Below are 17789 nucleotides of genomic sequence, written 5' to 3'. Positions count from 1 at the left end.
CAGCAGCACTGGGCTTGTCTCTTGTTAGGTCAGCACCTTGAGTGCGTGACCTGATATGGATCTAGGGAGAAAAGTTGCTGTCTTTCTGCCCATAATACCAGATTTACTTGAAAACTGGGCTTTCTGTACCTTGATCATGCTATTGGAAGCACAACAGCAGCCTCTCTCCAGCCATGGAGTTCTTATTGCTGCCCGAATCACTTGCACTCATCCAGTGAGTAACATCAGGTGTTCAGACCCGTGAGTTACATGTTTTTGACACCAGTGTTGAAACCATGTTTATACAGAAGTCCTTAGGTGTGTGTATATACACGCACACACATCTATGATTCCAGTTAGGACTGTTGTTTTCATACATGTGCAATAATAGTTCTAGGGCTTTATATGTGGGACAAAGGATAACTCTTCAAGAATATGCTTCTTAAAATAGATTCTGTAGCAGCTAATTTAACACAAAATAGAACAAAACCCATAGCAATTGTAAATATAACCCTTATGTCTCAACTTTGAGCATTGCTCAGTATTTTAAATTTAAATTCACTTTTTTTCCCCTCATTGTGCAGCAGAATGGTGTGTCAAAATGGTTGTGGTTACACACCACTTCATTGCAGAAGTGGTAATAAATGCCCAAGAAGGTGTGCACAGAAGTTTTCCAATGTTACCCTGTTCAATACTTTCACAATGACAATCTCGTGGAACTTGACCGTAGGCTTGTCTGCAGCATTTTGTTTCCAGTTCTCTGAATGTCTGTGATGTGTGTCTTGATAGGTATGCCTGTAACTCATCATATAGCCAAAAAAATCACTCATTTTCTGTCTGAATGTCATTAGTCTGACTGGTGATGCCAGCGACAGGATAGTCCAAAATCCTCATTTTTCTAGGGTTCTACAATAGTTTTGTGGATTTCCAGAACAATTGGGTGTTTTGGTTTTTGTTTTTTTTTTTTTTTTAATTTGTGAAGGAGAAGTTGTCCTTTTTTGATTTGGTTTGGTTTTTTTTTTTGTCCAGTTACAGACTTTTTTGTCAACGGTACTCACAGTGCTCATTTTTTGTTGCTCCAGAAGTGGCAAATTCCCCATGACTTAATTTTGCATTGCTCTCCAGTCCTCTATTCTTTCCTTTTTTCTTTGGATGTCCCTGATTTTTAAGCCAATATTAACAGTCAAACATGATAGGACCCAGCTGCCTGGGCAAGGTGAGAGGTGTGCAGCAGGGGGTCAGCAAATCGCACCTCGCATCTCCGCTCCACATCTCGCAGTGCCGCAGCCCAGCTGCCTCTGGGATGAGCACTGTGGAGAGGGGTCTCGGGGGCCGTGGACTGCCTGCAGGCTTGGAAAACTTCCAGCAGGAACCCCCTTCCCATCCAAATGGAAGGATTTCTCTGTGTTAGTCTTAACGTAGGCCGGTGGAAGATGGAGCATTAGCAGATGTTTGTGTGGTTTCGCTAGAACAAAAGCCCAGGCTCTTTCAACTTGAGCTGTATGTAGATAAGTAGATGTAGTGTAACCAGTTGGTGTAAAAAAAAAAAAAAAAAAATACTTAGTTGTGCAGATCCTTGAAGTGAACGACCATTTTTAGCTTAGTACATTTCTTCTTGTGAATATAATGGTTCATGCCGCCAAATCATATCTGACTTTTGAGTTCCTTCAGAAATAAGTCAGTATCAAAAAATCAGGGTGCAACATGTTTAGAATTTTGCTGTCAAACCTGGTGGCACGATATCTGCTGTTAACAATACGGGAACCATATTTTGGCTGATATTCTTTGCTCCTGTGATCGTTAAGGTAATCCTCACATAGGCCATGAATCCAAAATAATTAGGTAATGCTTTGCTGTAAAGGTTTGTCGCTTTCCTCGTGTTTGATTAGCACACCGCTACTGAACTTTTTAACTGTTTGTTTAAAGTCTATTGAAGTTATAAGAGAACAAAAGCTACTATTTCTTCTCTCACCCTGTCCCCTTGGACAGAAATGAATGAAGAATCTACATTTTTAGTCTGAAGCACAGTATGAGAATTTTCATGGATTAATTCTGTGCTTTAAGATTGTTTCATTCTGAGGGGAGTAAAGTTCCTTACTACCCCCACCTCTGCTTCCCCCAGGCTGGGCACATTTTGCCCCTCTTTTTCCTGATTTGATTCTTAGGGTTAAAAATTTTAGAAGACTGTTAGTTCCATCATCAGAAGGTTAAGTAACCTTTTTTCTAAAACTTCTCTGAAAACTGTTTACTAAAAGAGTTATATTTCAATGTCTAGAAGTTGGCTCTGCTTGAATGGTCAATAACTGTCATCAATGAATAAGGAACTTTCTTAAATGACTATTTCATAGCATTGAGAATGTGATACATGCTGACATCTTCATACTGGAATAGTTAGAATATTTTATTGATGCTGAGGTGGTAGGCTCTTCCTCCATCATCTGCATTATTTTATACTTTCCAGGGAGAATTCTCAAGTCTTCAGAAGAGTTGTGTAGATATTGACTGTTTCAAGAGGGAGTTGTTATTGTTCCATGAAGCTTTATTCTGTAACATATTGCAGCCCTGTCTTTTAAATAAGATGACTTTTTTTTTTTGTTTGGTTTGGTTTGTTTCCCTTAGGTTCAACATGGCTAGTACATTCCAGGAAACACCTACACTTGAAGCTTCTTATTCAGAAAATGTTGATGCTAAGCTGTCCTTTCTACCTGAAAGACTGAGAAAGAAGCTGCTTCCTTTCCAGGAGAAAGGCATCGTATTTGCACTTCAGAGAAGTGGCAGGTAAAATCCTTATTGTATCATATGCTAAAAATAATTATTTTAGGTAAACTTAGATTATTTTTTACAAAGACTGTGCAATACCAGCAGCTTTTAGGTGAGTTAGATTATAGAATTTTTTCAAAAACTGTAAGATTATGTGGTTTAAAATGCGGGGTTGTTTTGTTTTTTCCTTAGAGGATGAAGAAATGTTTAATAATGCATTAAGCAAGAGGATTGTAGTATCAAAAATCTCCACACGTAAGAGGAGGTTGATATCAGTAGGACCATCCTTTTTGTCATGTTAATAGAGAATTCTTAAAATAAGTTAATTCACATTTGTTTCTTTGGTTCTTAATGGCGTGGTAGAACTGTTAAGAGAATGACTAACAGATCTTGATGCATCTGTGTGATATTCTATTTTAAACTTGGTACAATTCTGGCGTGTAATCAGGGTGTTCTGGAACTCACTGAGCTGCAACAGCAGAGCAGAAGCTGCCTTGCAGAGCGCTCAGTTAGCAAGTGCAGCAACTGATACAGCAGGCATTCAACAATTAAGTACCTGATAAATCAGAAAAACAGTTTGTGCAGCAGAGGCTATACAGAGGAAGTATTTTGCTGAGTAAGAGCCTGTTGCTGAGTTACAGGGGCAAGGAAGCGGGAAGGGAAATGCTATTTCCACGTTTAGAAATTTTAGAAAATTTAGGCAATTGCAACCTAAAGCCATGAAATTATTGTATGTTGTTCTTTTGGAAAGTAGTAACATTTTAGAGGTCTGGCACAAATTAAATTATTTCAGCTTAGGTTTTAAAGAAGGATGAAATAAGTTTCTGATCATTTCATCACCTTGTTCAAACAAAGGCTTAGGGTCTAAGGGGGTTGCTTGCTACAGTTCGTGATTTTTTTTGCAGGAGAAAAGAAATGTGCATCTCTTTCTCTAAAGGTGGAAAATCGGGAAGGAAGTGTTTATCATCGGTTCATGGAATTACATGGAACTTTTGATCAATTAAAATTTCCTCTGAAGATTTTCACTTTCATTCTATTCATTTGGCCAAAAACTTTCAGCAATTATAACGTTGCTGTCTTCAGGGAATGAAGCAAGCCATCTTTTTTTGTGCTGCCAGACTAGGTAGCAGATTAGAAAGATAAGCCCAGCCATTAAAGTGCAAGCCTGAGATTTAAAAAGCTTTGTGCTGTATTGGCATTAGCTTCTCTATGACTGCTGGTCGTATTAGGCACTTCCCTGCTGCACAGTGTGACTGTGAAAATGAATGCATACAGTTCCTGATGGATCACTAAGACTTTGATAGAATAGACAGCAAAGTCTACATTAGAGTTGAATTTAATAAAGCCAAAGCCCTTGGCTACCATATCTCGGTTGATCTGATTCGAATAAAGGGAAATGAGGTTAATATAGTATGCAGTTGAGGTGCATTTGTATATACAAATAGTGAAATAACAGAAGACGTTAAATGTGTGTAGTTTCTTTAATGTTAATTAGAGTAGGCTAGTGGATGTATTTGAAAGCAGCATAATCTTTCGCAGCCTGTTATATAATGTATACATTACATTACATACATACAATAAGATAAATTTTAATCAGATATTTCTTTTTTTTTTTTTTTCTTCAAAAGTAACAATTGCATGCAAGAAGTATCTAAAAAGGTTTAGAATACCTAGGCTAATGACTCTCTGTCAAGGAGGGAATGACACTATTTTCGTTAGGATTATGGTTGGGTTTTATCTTGGTTTTTTTTCTTGAAACCCTTCATTAACAAAAGACTTTTGAGTAATATGGCACTGATGGTGTTACTGTGGCATGTGTATGAAAAGTATTTTCATCATGGTTGCACGAAATCTCATTCCTTGGCATAGCAAATTCTATATGTTAGGTGGGTCGGATTGAGGAATTGTGTGCACACTCTCAGCCAGCCTCTATATAAAGTAAAATTTATTAAGTCAAACTTTCCTGAGGAGTATTTTTTAAAATCTGTCCCTTGCTCAGGCAGATCTAATTTTCTTTCTGTCCCAAAACAGAGAACGAGAGTGTCTGCTGCTTGTAGCTGAATTTCTTATTAGTTTGTCAGCCCTTGGCTCACCCAAGTCTTTCCCATTTGTGTACTCCATAATGATTTAAGCCTTCTTTCAGTATTCCCAGTGGTATATTTTAGCAGGGTCTGGTACTTTTCCATAAAAGTGTCTTTTCTAGTTTTAAAAATATATAAAAATAGGACTTGAAGTAAGCAATATGTGCATCTCAGCTCTTCTTTCTTCTCTGCCTCAGGGTATGCACTCCCTTTGCAGTCATCACTTACTCTGTGCTTTGCCGTAGGGGCACAAAACTGGTGTAGAGAAAGTGCTGTATTGTTGGGTGAGGAGATTCAGTTAATATTATCTTAGGTTAGACGAGCACCAGGTGTGAAAAGGGACTTATTGTGAGAACAAACTTTTATTTCTTGCATGGAAAGAACTGGGAGTAAGCTATTAATTACCTTGTCTTTTCCCAGAGCATAAAATAAATATGCTGTTATGATTTGTGATTTTGATTCATTAGTAAATGAATCAAAGGCTTTTTTTTTCAGTAGATGCTCCAAAGGCATCATCTAGACTAACAGAGACTGCCTAGCACTTTTCTAGGAAATTTATAATTCTAGAGCCAATAAGCCAGTGTATAGTTCAATACGTGCCAAGATACCTTTTAGCTCACAGACATGCCTTAAAGGTAAATAACTGCATGGCTGCTTATTCCTTACTAGAGATTATTCTTCAGAAGTGCACTTGGGAATAGGTACCTAGGGATGGGAACAATGTTTGGTCTTCATAACCTCAAACATTAATGTGCAGAAAATATGGGCGTGCACAAATTCTGTCCTTGAAAACTATTTTAATTTTATACTTTCAGGAGAAGTGTAAGTTACTTTTAAAAAGAGCATTAATATGTATTTATTTATTTACATATGCTTTAAACTGTCTCTTAAATGGAAAACCACAAAACTTGCCCCTTCCAATAACGTAAAGTCTTAGCAATGGGCTTAGGAAATATTTAGGGTTGTTAGAGTCACTTGTCTGTGTGCTGTTGGGAGGTGGAGGTGAGCAATTCTCTCTTTGCTGGTTATTAGTGATAGTTTGGGCAGGTGTGGACAAATCCCCATTTCCTAAGAGCTCAGAGTAACCTAATAGCAAGTGAAGAGGCATAAACTGAAAACCTTAAAGTAAAGATGTCATCTTGCTTATTGGGTTTAGTTGTTCTGAGCACCAGAGTGTAATTTTCAGGCCCGTTTTATTCTTCCATGTAAAAATCTATGAAGTATGCAGGAGGAGGCTGACTTGAGAATGAAGGCCTAAACAATGCTGAGTAGTCACCAGCCGATGGTTGCATGTTAGTGAAGAGGAGGTGGCAGTGTCAAAGCACAATACTCTAGAAGAAGCAGTAGAAACTTGGGCAGAATATCCAAGATGCAGAGATAGATGGGCAAATGGCTTGATTGTACTGATAAGGATTGTATTCAATCTCTTTTGAGCTGACATCTCTCTTTGGATATTAATTATTTTTACTGTTACTGTTCACTAATGTAGTACTTGGAAACTCGCAATCTCTTTCCACCATGTATTCTTTTTTTATATCCTCTCTTTATAGAAGTGTACGATGTTTGTCTTCTTTTACAATCACTTTGCTCACCTGAATGTGCTGTAAAAGTCAGGGCATGCTATTGTTTGAAAGCGAGCTCTCTTGCTACTGGGTAACATGTACAAACCATATCACTAAATGCTCTATCAAGTTTTTATAATAAAAACTGTCAGCATGTGATTGGCAAACATCACTATTTAGCTTTGCTTGCCTTGTTGACTGTCTGAAAAAGATGCCCTCAGACACACAGATATCTTTTTTTTTTTTTTTTTCTAGAAATGTTGGCAGAACAATTTGTTTGAGCTATCTTGCTTGTGGATGCGAAAGAGGACTTGGAGATACTTACTACCACTCATGAAATAAGCTTTTCCATTATAATTGTGTGCTCAAACCATTTTATTGGCGTAATCCAGTTTCCTGCTGTGTTTTCTTCTCACTTTCTTACATAAGGCTCCAGTGCATTAACATCGTAACTTCTATTTTCTGACAAAAAAAGGGGGGTTTGTTATAAATTTATCTAAATATTGAAATGCTTATTGATACAGTTATCAGGATCTGTATTTTACTTTAGTGTTGCTTTATAGATAACTTTTGTGTTTTAATGGTACTTTTATAAGTTTTAGAGGTAATACGTTAATTTCTAGTTCTATGTTCTGGAGCATGCAATTTTTAGAATCCCATACATGCTGGCTTAATGTTTATCGAATACAGACGTGGTAAAAAAGCAGTGAATGACAACGGATGGCAGTAAGATGATAGGCAGAGTTTGTATCTGGCATTAAGAGCTATCAGCTTTAATGAAAGGGTATTTGTTTTGTTAAGCTCAGAGTTTTCTAGAGTAAGAATAAGTTGTATAGTGTTTAATGTTGTTTTGGATAGTAGGCTACAGAGAATCATTATGATAGTGAGGTCATTAGAGAATGGAATAAAAGTGGTCAGTTGGCTGCACTTCAAAATTGTACTTTTTTTTTTTTCCTACTCACTATCTGATCTCTAGTAAGCTACACAGGAGAAATGCATAGTTAATTCTTTGTTAATTAAAACAGATTTTCAGTTCAAAGACTTTTATCAGTCTTTGCAGAAATTAATTCCTCCCCCTCCCCGCCCAAAGTAGGCCAGAAAAGACAGGCTCAGATCAAACCCCTCAAAGCTTATGAACACAGCTAAGAGGTTCTAGTTCCTCACTGGAAAGGTAGAGAGTATACACAGTTGTCTGAGGTTTTAGTAGTTGAATCACAGAAATGATAGCTCTTCGGCATGAAGCAAATAGAAATGTTTAGAATTTCAAGGCATGGTATAGTCCTTTGTAGGACGAGGAATTTCTGATATAAGTTGTATTTAAATTCTTGGGCAAATTTCTACACAAATTTCTTTAGTAGTAGGAAGGATTGATGAGAATGCACAGAAATTTATTCTAGATGTCTGTGCATCACTGTAGACTTTTTTTTTTCCCCCTTGAAATTAAAAATTCTCAAGTTCTCAGAAATCCTTATACAACAAAGCAGATTCAGAATCTCATTCAGCCTGCCTGAACTTAAAAAGAACACCCTATAGTCTGCTTGTCCAGTGCATTGGGTGGTGGGTGGGGCTGGAAATGTGTCTTTTAATAGAATTTTTTAGACCTTGAGGAAGAGGTTAAGCCTTCTTTGTCTAGACACAGAACTAGATAGCCTGAACCAGGTGAATTCTTCTGTATGAGCCATTGAATAGTATGAAAGGTATCATTTTCATTTGAGTTGAGTGTCTAAGGGAGTTCTATTTCTAGCTTTTGGAAGCTGATGTAATAAGACAAAATGTATTCAATCTACGTTTGCTTCCATGCACATTTTCGTTTGTGCTAGAAGAGTACGTCCTTTTCTCTTATACTTTGATTTAACTATTTTTACCTTTCACTCTTTTTTTTTTTTTTTTTTTTTTTTTTTTTGTCATTTTTAATGAGTTTGATTCTGGGGTTTATGTTGTCTATTAATCTCTCTTTCTCCTTCTGTATAATGTCACTGTTCCCTTCTGTCTTGTATTGCCTTTGTAAATTACCAGAGCTTTTGTTTTACTTTGCTTTTATCTTTACTATTTTTTGACCCATGATTACTGATTGATTTGCTTTTTCAGTGTATTACTTCAGTTTCTTATCTTTGATAGTAGCTATGAGTAAGAAAATTTCAGAGAGGAAAATACGTTTTTCTTCCATTTCCGTTTTGAAGCACTAAGCCTCGATGCATGTTTACATATCTATTACTGTCTATGTCTAACTTTTCTGTCCTTTGTTTGAAAGGTCATGGGTTGCTGCAAATCTGTGTTGTGATTAAATGCAAGACCAGTTACTTTTTAGGATTATCTAAAATAATCTCCTTTTTTTCAGAATCAGTTATATGGTTTAAAGGAACACAACAAAAATATTTTACAGGCTACTACTCTTCTGGGAGATGTGGCATCATTATTTTCAGTTGAATTTTGCTTTACTGTTTTAATCTCTGTTATAAGTCGTCACAACACTATTAGTTTACTTAACGTCTTAGTTTTAACTTAAGCAAGTAGCATACAAATTCATTTATGCAGTGAAAACATGAGCCATTAATTTCTAAAGGAAGAGAAATGTAACAGAAATGGTTGCCATGGAGAGTTCATATTTTATGGAGCTATATCTGTTTGATAATTATCAGTATATTGTTTTTGACATCAGTATTAATGGAGAACAATTATAAGAAGAATTTTTCTTGAAGTTTTATTTGTATTGGGCCATTTGGTTTTGAATAAATTGCTGAAAGTCTTAGTGAGCATTCTGACTATTTCCTTGTAATCACATAACAATGGCTATCTGTTGTTCTTATATGCTACAGATAAGAACTGGTGTAAGTACCAAAAAGAATATCCTTTAATGAGTCCAGATGGAGTCATTAACTGGAATTAATCTGAACTCTTGTTATTAAATTTGTGACCAATTTGATCTTAAGATGGAGAGTTCAGAATTTAACATAAAGGAGATTCAAAACCAGTCAAGATGAAGTTAATTGTAGTCCCTTTTAGGAGATCTACTTATTTGTCACACTGACTTCGATAGATGCCAAATTAATTAAATTTGCATGTTAGAAAACTAAATTACATTCACATTTGGTTTGGGGTGGATTTTTTAGTCATGTCTAGGAATATTTCTATGAAAGTTTTATTTTTATTTTAATTTGTACTTGGTAACTTGAAGCATCAAGTGCCGTTAACAAGTGTCTCCATTATTTGTAGATCTTCAGATCAGAGAGAACTGGGAATAAAAATAACTAACTTTTTAGTGTGATTTCTGTCTGTAGTCTCAGTAGATTGTGGTTACAAACAACAGTCTCAGTAGATTGTGGTTTGAAACAAAGTATAATTCTCTTGCTAGGGTAAGAAAGAAATCTTCTTTTATTGCAACATATTCAGCAAGTCATTTTAGGTATATGAAATGATTATAATTTTGTGTTAAATCTGAGTCCTTAAATCCTGTATTGGAATAGATGAGTAGTTGTTTCCAGTCTTAAAAAACAAAGCTGAAAAGTAATCCTTGGGGAAAAGGAATGGAATGGCTATTTAATTAATATGTAGAGGATCTGTGGAGTAGCTCTGTGAGTACCGTGTTTTTAAAGAAAAGTTTCCTGTTTTAAAGGTGTTAGTTTGCAGTGTTTCAGAGTACATTTCATGTCTGAGAAGTGCCAAAGGGGAGAGAGAGAGTAAATGAAGATGCTAGCTCACAGAATGAGGTTCAGATGCAGGAAGTATGAATGAGAGAGCGAGCCAAATTCTGCAGAGCTTTCATGGCCAGGGAGGCTTGTTTGGAAGTGATGCTGGAGGAACTGGGAAGCAATTCAAATGGAACAAAAAATGCATTGTCAGTAAGTGAATGTAGAATGTCATTCAGGAGAGGAACTGTGTAGGGTGAAAAAAAAAAAAAAATTTAAGAACAGAAAAAAAATAGAGAATACAGATTTTTAGCAGTGTGGGGCACAATTTACTAGAATGGAAAAGAAGAACCAAGTGGTATAAAGACTACAAGTGTAGGTAATAGGTTTTCAACAGTGATGGAGAGAGCAGAAATTGCTTTAGTGTTAGCTGTGTGCAATGGAACTTTGCAGTGGGAGAATCCAGAATGAAAAGTCTGTATGTTTTAACTACAAGCATCAGGGAGAGGGCAGAATGAAAGTGATCAGTTTTGAGCATGTGAGACAAGCTGCTTTAATGTGAGTGAGAAAAAGTAAGGTCTTAAAGAAGTATGAGTCAAATTGTGAGTGACTTAATGGAAGTTGGAAAGAGAGGAAGAATATGGGCAGAAAAGAAAACTACCCCAAAGGTGGCTGGGTAAACAATTTAAATCCACATGCTTTATGATGTCTTTGTACTGTGTTGAAGGGGGGACAAGTTAAAGTAGAGGAGATAAAGCAATGTAGAAAAGATCAGCAGAATTGCTTAGTTTAGAAATATATGTCAGAAAAGAAGTGGAATATGTGTCAACAGTTGAATGGATGGTTGTTTTTGAAGTATTTGGAAGGTACAAAAGTATTTTGAAGTATGGGTACGGAGAACGAACCAAGTGTAGGAGAAAACTAAACACTGGCTTTCAGAGTTTGGGGTACTGGAGGGAAAACATGTTGAATCTGAGAACTATTGAAAATAGAGAGATTAATAATGAGACACTTTTTCTAGGTAGTTCTTTTCCCTGTTGCCTGATTCAGTTAACGTGGAAGGAGGAAGACATGAAGAGAGTAGGTCTTCTGCAGCTCTTGCAGTACAGATCACTGCAGGAGGAGGGTCACTTGGGAAAGCAGAGTTCATTGCAGAAGTAATGACAGGTACCTAAATTTCATTGAAAGTCACTAGATTATATACTAAGGAAGAGCTACTGTTCATCACAGGTATTTCAGTCATGCCAATTAATACCAAGGTTAAGGTTTGTAGCCTAGATTGTCAGTAGTTGAAACTAGTTGATGTTATTCCAACTGTTCCAATTAACTGAAGTCAATTTTTCTTGCACTGAGTCAGCTGGTGAACGAATTTATCTCTGAAGCTAGTGACTGAATGAGTAAAGAGTTTTCACTATTAGGTGTCTTCTTGACTAGAATTTTTATCAGTTAACAGATCAATTAATATATTCTAAAAACCTATGGAAGTGTCTGAGCTTAACCTTTAACTTGACCATTTTGATATGTGTTATTCCACACATCTTTGCCAAAGCTAAAATACTAGAATGTGTTAGCAAATGTGCTTTCATAGCTTTCAAATCTCAATAAAGCGTTTTAGATGGTTTTTTCAGTTACATGTTGAAGAGTACTGGAGAAAAGCATAAGACAGCACAACCATTCACCTCTACACTCCTTTAGAGAATTATTAACGCTGCAGATGTGGCAATTTAGTGCATCTTACACTAGATTGAGGGTTGTTTTTTTTTATTATTTAGGGGTTTATTTAATTACCTAGTGTAGTTCAAGAGCAAGGGTATCATCTAGCTTAAATCTTCTGGGGCTCTATTTTTGGTGAAACAACCTTGATTATTTTTGCTAGGAAGTGAGCTCTCTTTGTTCTAGTTTTAGGACTGCGTGCTGTGATTACTGACACACAAATGTAATGGTTGCTTGCGCAGTTTTATATAAAAATGTACTTAGTTCAGATTCCTTAAATAACCCTTGGTTAAGATGTTAGTGCTAAAGTGTTGGCTTGTGAGTAGGAGGTAAATTATATGTTGTAGCGTTATATAAAACTGACTCACATGAGTAGGTGAGAATCCCAAGAATATCAGGACACCCACACTAGTGAAAGAAAGATGCAAGCTTCCTCTGTACAACATGTTCCAAACTGCATTAACAAAAACAGCTTTAATTTGTTTGAGTAGTAACAAAATTTTTCAGTGTTTTAAGAAATGAAGTGCTACTGCTTTGACTGTTTGTCTTGGAAAATGCGTTTAAAAGTGAAGGAGTTTGTTCTGAAAAAGTTACCTGTGGTTCTAACTATTTTTTTCTAGATAAATAGCTGTTGAAAATTAATCAAAGAGCTAAATTATCCCCGCAAGCAATCAATAGTTGTATTGGATTTCTATACCCCTTTAGCTTTTAATCCTCCATGTAAGGAAGCAGAACTGTCTAGTTTAGAGAGGATATTATTGCAAAATATTTCTGTAGTTACAAGAAACGACTAGCACTGACTGTATTACTTAATAGGAGTCTTGGTTATATAGACCTTAGATATATGGCAGTATGTTGTTAATTAGTGTTCCTGCAAGAGCAAAGTTCAAAATTAGATTCTTTGTCTTTGGCTACTTCAGCAAGGTATCTTTGCATAATTAATATAAGAAACTTGAACTGTATTGTTTGCTTAGTTAATATTTCTAACATTTCAGAAAGGGTGACCTGAATGTAACCCAGACACACAGAAAGAGAAATTATTTTCATTTAAACTTTTTTTCTTTCTCTGAAACTCATTTTATGAAACTTTTAATATTAACTTATTTCTGATGCAGACTATTTTCGTGTGGCTGTATAACATATGCCGCATGAGCTTAGCCTCAGTTTCCTTCTGCTTCTCCAATAAACTCATCTGCATAAGATTTTGAAGATCTGCTTCTCCTTCTGCTTTGCAAAGTTGGTTCCAATCTCCTTGACGTCAACCCAACCAGGAGCTCTTTGTGCTCTTTGAGGTTTGAGAAATTATGCTTTCTGACCTTCCAGAGGCAGAACATTTCTGACCAGAGCTTTCATAGTGCTAGGCTTGAGGTTTCTTTCTTAGTTCCTTCACCTGTTTTTTGCAAAATTCTGGTTTCTCTCCAAGGTTTGCTGTAGTAAGAATCTGTAAGTGCACCTTTGCTTGATACTTGATACCTTTACAAGACTGTTGTGATAGTGCATGCTAACTTGTGAGTTAGGTTCTGGGGTTCTGACTCATCCAGCTTTGTGTGGTCCCTTAAATGATGTTGTTCTTTACATTTAGAAGCTTCAAACACAGTGATGGGGTTTGTGTATAACCTCAGGTGCTTGCATTTGGTCTCTTTTGTCTGGAGATCAATAATAAGGTTTTGGACCTATGTGCACCCGAGGTGAATGAATGCAGTAGACTTCTTGCTCTCTTCTCTGCATGCATATTCACTTACCAGGGTACATTCTCACCCAAAGCTTCCTGTTTTGCTGTTAGTGTTTGCATTTCAATGGAAAATGTAGTTTTATTCTAAAGCTAATATATCGCAAAATGAAAGGCTGGTTAAATCCTAGTGGACACCAGATTATGTGGTTCCCTTCTACTTATTAAGATACTACTGTGTCCAAAGCCTGTTGCTAACCCTATGACTGAAGAAGGGTTATGAATAGAAGGAAGATTGTAGCAGCATGTGCAATGCATCCCAATGAGATTCTGATGCTTTCTATTAGGAAAAAATAGCAACTTCCTTGATAAATGGACAGAGGTTCAAATGCTAGCCACAGGATTCACTATGAAAAGGGAAACGTTTAACAATGAAATGGGAAAGAATCTGAAAGAATTTGCCTTTGACGGTGGTGCTTTTTTGCATGGTTGGACTTTGCTGCTGAGAGTAAGTGCAACTGAGACATCTAAAATGATTTTTTTTTTTTTCCCCTGCTTTTCTGAAACTTTTGACCATGTGGGCTGAGCTTATAACAGGATATGAAAATGCGTATCATAGCTCTGATTTATATTCTTGGATAGAGCTATTATTAAGGTGTCATATGAACAGATGGGATGTGAATGATGAAGCTCAGATTGGGTAACTACCAGTTGAGAGGAAATGACTAATTGAACTTCAGAGAACAAGAAGTCTGTCTTCTTGCAGTCAAAATACATGAAACAAAAATACATATTTGTCCCTTCAATGTAGCTGAAGATCTGTTTCTTCTGCTTTGACAGCATGGAACCTTTATGTTCATGTTGGCAGCTTGTCTGACTGCAATAATGTAGAACATACTGAAGTTTGTTTTAAATAGAGGCTGCATATTTTTAAGATTATGTAAAGCAAAAGGTAAAGTATTGCTTTCTAATAGCTTAATGCAACTATTAGATATCTTATGAGTTCTGTGTGATCTGGGCTATAATGATGGGGAAGTTCTTTACATCTCAAATCTGACTGTTTTGTTTATAAACTGGGAACACTTGATGATTTCCCTCTCAGTAATATAACCTATTTTTCATTGCCCTGGAGTCTAATGAAAAAATTTTGGACTCCTCATATTTTGTAACTACATTAAGTATGCATCTTTAAGGTTCTTTTTCTAAAACTGAAAACTAGAGGGTGAGTGCTCTAAAATGCATTAAGTCATACGATAATTTGAATATCCCCAGTTTCCACTTACATTGGTTTTACTAACTTCCACTGGTATCATAAACTCTTGTGTGTTATGTCAAAACTTTTATCAAGTGTAAGTGTCAATAATGTTAATTAATTGGCATAAATCAGCAATTTTAAAACTGTAGCACTTCAGGAATTAGAGTATGAACAGTGTGGCTCAAAGCAGTGATTCATGTTGCTAACTGTATCATAACAGAGGACTTAACACATTCAGATACTTTAACTGGAGCTTTAAAAACAATTTTCTGCACCTGATTCATATCAGTCTGTGATGTGTCTAGTCAAATGTTTAAGTGTCTAAAAAAAAAAAATGTATGGCTTGCAAGTATCTAAACTACTTATGACAAAGCTATTTCATCCTTGGGTGGAGAATGAATACTTAACTAAATAGCAAAATATCACTACAGATATGTAACTTCTAAGCATATGGGTGTTTCTGTGGAATCTGTATTTGTATTGGTACTGTAGAAACAAGGAAGATAAATCTCTGTTGACCACTTTCCCATGATCATCTTTTAAGAGTGGTTATGTTATGGATAAAATGATGGCAGTTACTTTGTACTTCTGTTCATTTACCAGCAACAAAAAAAGCCAGCAACTTTGTCGCTGCTACAGAAGTTTCACTTCAGAGATATTAAGTGGAAGTTAATAGACATGAAAACAGAAGATACTCCATAGCAGCAAAGATTCTATGAGCACAGTCTGAAAATGAGTGCAAAGAGAAAACCAGAACCACTTCTTATCCTTCAGCAGATATTCAAGTCATCAAAGTTTAAGTGGTTACAGTTCAGTCTAATGAGAAAAATGTTGTTTTATGGAAGAAACATCTGTTCCTGTGGTTGACATATTTGTAAGGCTTTTTATTGTAATTGCTATTCAGCAATTTATAAATCACTCTGAATTTCTTCACTGTAGCCTGTTACCCTGAAAAAAAGAATGAGGGTCCAAATAGTTCGCATATGCTAAAGAACAGTGCAATAGGATCTTATGTATTCTCACTTCGATTTCTGTGTGTCTGAACTGGCATAATTAACATTTCATTATTTATGTAATTCTACTAAAATATAAGTTGATACACTGAGAAATACTGTATTTGTCAGCACAAGTTGGCAAGGAACATTTACATTCCTGTCCTTTTTACCACATTTCCTTACTACCAGATGCTACTTGGATGCAATATACTCTTGCTTATTGCTATATTTGTACATTTGCTCCGATATCCTTATATTAAATATGCTATATTGTTGAAGAAGGTCTTCGGTTTGTTCTTGAGATGCCTCTGCTCTGTAGCTAATTGCTATAGTCTTACTCATTTTCTGCATTTGTATAAGGAGTTTAAAAAAAACCCTGCAATGCTAGGTTGTTGTGCATTCCAATTGATTTCAGGCTGGTTTTAAAAAACATGATTAATGTAATGAAAGCAGTTGACCTCTGAAAGAATCTGCAAAAAGAAAGGCTTGTTTTGTAAACTTCAGTTGAAGCAATTAACAATGAGTATTAAATGAAAAAAAAAAAATCAGTCTTTGAAGTGAGCAAAAACTGACATTATTTTAAAATTAGAATTGTGTATTAGTTGGCTGCAAATAAATGGCTTTGCCCAGCTGCAAATCACAGGCATTAAAGCCCCACAATCATGAGTCGACACTAAAAATAATTCTCTTCCAGTGTAAGTCTGTGTAGACTTGGGGGGGGGGGAGGTTTTGTTGTGTTTTCTTCCTTCGTTTTCATTGCTTCATCCCTAACAACTTGGGAGGGGGAGAGGGAAATGTGGTTACAAAGCTATTGTAAGTAGATAGTTTATTACTTATTAAGTTATATAAGACATACTCTGAATTCTTTTTTATGTTAGTTGAAAGAAACTGATGAAATTGGTAGACTTTGAAATTTATACTGGCAGATGGAGTGAGCAAACAGCAGTATCCCATATTTCTCGGAATATCAAACATTTATCTTGCACATCATGTCTGAAAAGTGCCAGTGTACATTTTCTGCTGAGATTTCTATTTTGACCACAGAAGTGTCCATTTTGGCCCCAGGGCAAGATGTGTGTTATTAGACATAATGACAGCTCTAAGATGATGATGCTGCTACAAGTACTAATCATTAGTGTAAAGTGGCTAGGGTTTGTGCAGAAAAAAACTTCTTTTGTAGTTTTAGGTACTACACTAACTTAAGAGTACCACTAAAAAAGTGTTACTTTAAAAGATTTTCAGTGTCAAAATACAGAACATTTATATATTGGTGTGTTGAATTTTATTCTAGACATAAAGACGTGGATGATCTTTTCCTTTTTTCATGAAAGGAACATTGCATTTGAGATGGATGGTGCAGTGGGTGCATATCTAGTTATTTGGCATAGGATTAGGAGAAGTTTCAGTTTCCTTAGAAGGTGCAGTGGCTGGGAACAGGCTATGAAGAAGAATTCATCCAGAGCAATTTCATCAAGACTAGTCTGCATCCACGACCGAAAGCTACTGGGGATAAGTGAAAAGCACAAAGCAGAAGAATACTTGAGTCAGGGGGCAAACAAGCAGAGTGGCCTGTAAAGTTTATTCCCTTCCAGAGTTTGAAATATTTTGTCATTTCTGAGACTTGGCACTTTTTTCTGTCAGTAAACATTTATAAGTCCTCAAGCAAAGTGATGGACTGCACAGAGGTGTTGGTCTATTGCTGTCACTTAGTTCAACCAAGAGCACCCACTGCTGTATTTCTCAATCAATGGTTTGACTAAGACCATGCCCTTTGTGTGGCATGATGGTAACGACTGGTATTCTTCCAGTTTGCTTTTTATGACAATTTAGAAAGTTATACAATGCTTGAAACACTTCCCAGATTACTTAGCAGCTGGAGAATTCATCTAATTGCCAGTTATTTAACTGCAGCTCAAGCAGGTATTGCTGTCAAACTCTGACAATTCTTATGAAGTTGCAGAAATTCACACTTCATGCCCATTTTCAGGTCTTGCCTTGGAATTCCTGGCATTGATTCTGATCAGAAGGTACTTGGTAAATCTGTGTCTTCATGCAGTCTGGGGTTGCTATAGGAGAAAGGGAACTTTAAGTCATCATCTTGTGCTAAGACTTAAAGAGAGCAGGTTGTCTCCTCGCCTCTTTGTTATCT

The 17789-nt window shown here is 36.2% G+C and overlaps 1 protein-coding gene across 5 annotated transcripts in view; it reads left to right on the top strand.

Annotated features, from left to right (window-relative positions):
- Positions 1–1699: 1699 nt before the first annotated feature.
- ZRANB3 (zinc finger RANBP2-type containing 3) overlaps positions 1700–17789 on the top strand; it is a 48124-nt gene continuing 32034 nt past the window's right edge. For 3 of the 5 annotated variants that reach the window (XM_009642480.2, XM_035897863.1, XM_035897865.1), the window contains exons 1-2: positions 1700–1784; positions 2599–2757. In XM_009642480.2, coding sequence (XP_009640775.1) covers positions 2606–2757 — 152 coding nt within the window. In that variant the 5' untranslated portion in view covers positions 1700–1784; positions 2599–2605. Of the gene's footprint in view, positions 1785–2598; positions 2758–17789 lie in introns of those variants that run through there. The other 2 variants (XM_035897864.1, XM_035897866.1) reach the window with 2 other exon arrangements.

Source organism: Egretta garzetta, unplaced genomic scaffold (genome assembly GCF_000687185.1).
Source record: "Egretta garzetta isolate BGI_Z169 unplaced genomic scaffold, ASM68718v1 scaffold197, whole genome shotgun sequence".
Classification (NCBI taxonomy): Eukaryota; Metazoa; Chordata; class Aves; order Pelecaniformes; family Ardeidae; genus Egretta; species Egretta garzetta.
The sequence above is the reverse complement of the archived record's forward strand: the minus strand, read 5'-3'. Positions and strand labels throughout refer to the sequence as shown.